Consider the following 4,433-nt stretch of genomic DNA (forward strand, 5'->3'; position numbering starts at 1 on the left):
AACTAGGTTGTCCTTGGTCAACAATACCTTTCTATTGAGAAACCACATTTTTATCTTCAATGTGATCTATAATTTTCATAAGTATTTGTGGAGGAAACATGTATGACCATTCATGAGATCGACATACATAGATTTCACCGTAATGGTCGGAGGCATGACCCTCTAGACGAACATATCAGGTTAATCCGATAAATATACCATCACTAGTCTTTGGTATAAGTGCAGCCAAGATATATACTCATTACCAATTAAATGCTGCATGAAACAAATACTTGGTGGCATCTGTGATAAAACATTTGCAACAGTACCATCTCAATGTTACACAGTACGGATGAAGCCTGGTGATCAGGGGGATACGTGAGCACCCCTTCTCTGCTCGACACGTGTCTAACGATGTTAGCACTATACACGCATCGACGCGGTCTAGAGCGTCGAGTGGCAGGGCGGAGAGACGCGGGGAAGGTGCACGGCGACGCGCTTGGCCGGGGAGACACTGGCGCGATCTCAGATGCGCGAGGTGGAGGCCGGCGGGGTGGAGGTGGAGGCCGGCGAGGTAGTGGCCGTTAATGGCCGTTAGTGAGTAGCAAAATCCAACGTAGGTGGACCAAATCCAACGGTGATAACCGGGTGCTCACGTATCCCCCTGATCACCAAATCCACTCTCTTACACAGTATTATACAATAATGGATACTGTCGGGCTAGTGACACATCACCTAACCGAATGTTGTCATAGAACCAGGTGGTGGATCCACATTTCCAAATTTAAAAAACCTATGTTAAAGAAATTTATCTAAAATCGCACAAGGCACTTCCATATATGAAAATATGTAGGCTTTGTCTGAATTTGTGACAAAATATTATTCTTCAGATACTTCTTATGCAACATCTCTTGCCACACACCATCTTCATTGCATAGTTTAGAAATTCATTTGCAAAGTAAACTGATATTGCCAGACACTTATTCGATAAATAGACCATCTTCATTACCCAGACACTTATTCGATAAATTTGTTTCATCAATGCACACAAATGTCCTGAATAGTGGTGCAATGTTTCGGTAGAAATTCCGTTGTATTCTGAACTTTAGGAAAAAACAAATTTGTGGTTGTGTATAGGAGCAGAAATTTGTCTTTTATGTATAGCTCAAAATACAACATATTTTTCTCCAAAATTTCTACCATACCTTCGGAATTTCTATATGTACGTACATATTTAATTTCAATTTATTGGAATCCAAAAATGATTTTCAAAACACAGGAGCACCTACAAGTGTTGTGCTCTTAAGAATATTGATTTATAGCCTTTCATAAACAAGGAGCACCTCCTGTTATTATAGAAAATTTAAAACTTTGTTAAATTATCAAAATATCCAAAACAGATCTCGGGTGTAGATATTAGAATGAATCAAATGACATCAAGTTTTCGTGGAAAAATTCGTATATTCGCACGGTCTGGGTGAGGGGAAAAAGCGAGGATGCATTTTTTGGATTTGAAAAAGTGGTTGGGGTTTTCTTTTTTGCAGTATTCACAAATGAATCTCGATTCTTACGGGACTTAAATTTTGTAAAGAACCTGAGTTCATTTGCATGTGAGAATCCAAAATAAGTTTTGAATGGGGGCGTGAGCTCCTGGGCACAATTCTTAGTTTTCTACAATATACCATCCTTTAATTGTTTTTTCTTTGCCATCAACGGTTTTCAAGGTAAATAAACATGTCTAGCAAACTACATTTTTTTACTGTCCCAATATATTTTATTTGCCATACGTATTCAATATTACAATTATCCGTTGGCCGCATGTATTCACTATTAATTACAATTACATATCTTTTTACCCAGTTATGTATCAATTACACATGTAATCAGGTGATCAAGAATTAAGTTAGTTCTAGATCGACGGAGAATAGTTGCGTCCGTTACAAATTACTAGTCCATGCAAAAAAATAACAGCTGTTTTTTTTAAATCGATCTTATGCAGTGCTTGATGTACCCCTCTAGATTTGAAAGACAGATTTTTGTGTGTGGTTCATGCTATAACACGTGAATATAATACGCAAAACTCATCGACATGATGCATGCCATAGCATGTGAACAAGGAAATATGTGTGTACTGCTGCCGCGAGAGTACACAATCTACGGATCTCCATCTCTGCGAACTACCAGTAGGTGGCATTGACTCTCGCCTGAGGGCCGGACTCAGCCTTTGGGTTTGATTGGAACTGAATAACAAATTTTCCTCCGTGACTAATAACTAAGCTGATGTGAGATATCAAAAATAAGATCGAACACTGAGATGCATGATATGCATGCGGCTGGCCTGCGTTATACGGTGGCCCGTGTTACCTGCTACGCAGAAAGAGATTCCAGAAAAGTGCTAGCAAGCAACAAACCACTCATGGAGCCATGCATGCAAGCAAGCTAGCCAGGGTAGCTAGTTGCTGCTTCCGAAGCAGGACAGCCTACCACATGCACGGTGAGGTGCTATAAATTCTTGGCTGGCGGTTCCATTCACCAGCAGCAGCACCTGTTCAAGCTTCTCCCGGTCGATTAATAGCTACCATAGCCATCGTCCTCCAAGCATAGAGTCAAGGAAGCAGAAAGCCATTTGATAGACTTCTGTGGAGATGGCTTCGAGGGTTCTGATGGTGGCGCTGCTGCTGGCGGCGGTGGCGGTGTCGTGTACCAAGGCGCAGCTAAAGGAGAAGTTCTACAGCGAGACGTGCCCCAGCGTGGAGGACGTCGTCCGGAAGGAGATGGCGAAGGCGCTCTCCGCCGCGCCCAGCCTAGCCGGCCCGCTCCTCAGGATGCACTTCCACGACTGCTTTGTCAGGGTAAGTTACATTACGAGATTCAGAATTCCGATCGACTGTTGTGGAGTGACCTGACCGCCGTGCATGAATGAATGGGCGAATGCAGGGTTGCGACGGCTCGGTATTGCTGGACTCCGCCAACAAGACGGCGGAGAAGGACGCGAAGCCCAACCAGACGCTGCGCGGCTTCGACTTCGTGGAGAGGGTGAAGGCCGCCGTGGAGAAGGCTTGCCCTGACACCGTCTCCTGCGCGGACGTGCTCGCCCTCATGGCCAGGGACGCGGTCTGGTTGGTGAGTACACACAGTGCAATTTGCTAGACACTCAAAACATTATGTTTTTGTTATTTCATACGCGACTTAAAAATAGCTACTCCCATATTTCTAATCCATGACCATCAATCAGACATTCAGACTTATTGATTCATCCAAATTCGAAAGAACGAACAATATCTTAGCACTGACTAAAAATTAAGTAACTATTTTAAGTTGACTAACTATAGTGTAGTTAGCTAGTTGAGTTGCGTTGAAATAAAATTCTCAATGTTGGTCGTGATTTTTTCAGAGCAAAGGGCCATTCTGGGAAGTTCCTCTGGGCCGTCGTGATGGCAGCGTGTCCATCTCCAACGAGACCAACCAGCTGCCTCCCCCGACAGCCAACTTCACCGTGCTCACCCAGCTCTTCGCCGCCAAGAACCTTGACACGAAGGACCTCGTCGTCCTCTCCGCCGGTCACACGATCGGGACATCCCACTGCTTTTCCTTCTCCGACCGTCTCTACAACTTCACCGGCAGGGTCAACCCCAGTGACATCGACCCCACGCTGGAGCCGCAGTACATGGCGCGGCTGAAGAACAAGTGCGCCAGCCTCAACGACAACACCACGCTCGTGGAGATGGACCCCGGGAGCTTCAGGACCTTCGACCTTGACTATTTCAAGAACGTCGTGAAGCGTAGGGGACTCTTCCACTCTGATGGCGCACTGCTTACCAACTCATTCACCCGTGCCTACGTCCAGCGCCACGCTGGTGGTGGCTACAAGGAGGAGTTCTTCGCCGACTTCGCCGCCTCCATGATCAAGATGGGAAACGCCGACGTGCTCACCGGCAGCCAGGGCGAGATCAGGAAGAAGTGCTCCGTGGTTAACCATTGATTGACCGAGGTAGACGCGGGTGTAACTCGCACATGGTATGGCGACTATGTGTTAACGAGGCTTTGTGACCATCTTCTTTCATGTAGATTACTGCCTTCTCCTCAGTTTTCACTATATTAATTGATTGTTTTGTTATATCCATGTAAATTTTTCTCAAAGAAATCACACGACGATCGTGTAATAATGTATGTTTTCTCCCTTGCAATATAGTCACGGTTTGTCCCACGGTTCATCCCTATTGCTTTTTTCTTGTTTCTGACATTGACATGATCCCCGTGTAGTACTTAGATGGTCAATATATGAAGTTTTTGTTTTCTCCGTATAAAACTAGTGATGTGTGATGAAAGTATATTTGGTGCTCCGCATCCAACCCAACGACGATTACCTCTAGATCAAAAAAAATTCGCGGCCTTCAACATTGCTCTGATACCACTTGTTACCGTCGTAGGCGCATCTGTAGATCTACCGAGGA

General features: G+C 44.8%; 1 protein-coding gene across 1 annotated transcript; it reads left to right on the plus strand.

The window, feature by feature from the left end:
• The first annotated feature begins 2,517 nt into the window (after nt 1-2,517).
• LOC127327321 (peroxidase 1) lies at nt 2,518-4,166 on the plus strand. Its single transcript, XM_051354098.2, has 3 exons — nt 2,518-2,831; nt 2,917-3,102; nt 3,374-4,166. The coding sequence occupies exons 1-3, from the start codon at nt 2,625-2,627 to the stop codon at nt 3,959-3,961; spliced, it is 981 nt and encodes a 326-aa protein (XP_051210058.1). The 5' UTR covers nt 2,518-2,624; the 3' UTR covers nt 3,962-4,166.
• Nucleotides 4,167-4,433: the final 267 nt, after the last annotated feature.

Source organism: Lolium perenne, chromosome 1 (genome assembly GCF_019359855.2).
Source record: "Lolium perenne isolate Kyuss_39 chromosome 1, Kyuss_2.0, whole genome shotgun sequence".
In the NCBI taxonomy this organism is placed as follows: domain Eukaryota; kingdom Viridiplantae; phylum Streptophyta; class Magnoliopsida; order Poales; family Poaceae; genus Lolium; species Lolium perenne.

Excerpts from the sequence above, each read along its gene's own strand:
- LOC127327321 (XM_051354098.2), top strand. The coding sequence starts at position 2,625 with ATGGCTTCGAGGGTTCTGATGGTGGCGCTGCTGCTGGCGGCGGTGGCG. Across the intron at positions 2,832-2,916 it reads TCCACGACTGCTTTGTCAGG|GGTTGCGACGGCTCGGTATT; the intron begins GTAAGTTACATT and ends GGGCGAATGCAG. Across the intron at positions 3,103-3,373 it reads CCAGGGACGCGGTCTGGTTG|AGCAAAGGGCCATTCTGGGA; the intron begins GTGAGTACACAC and ends TGATTTTTTCAG.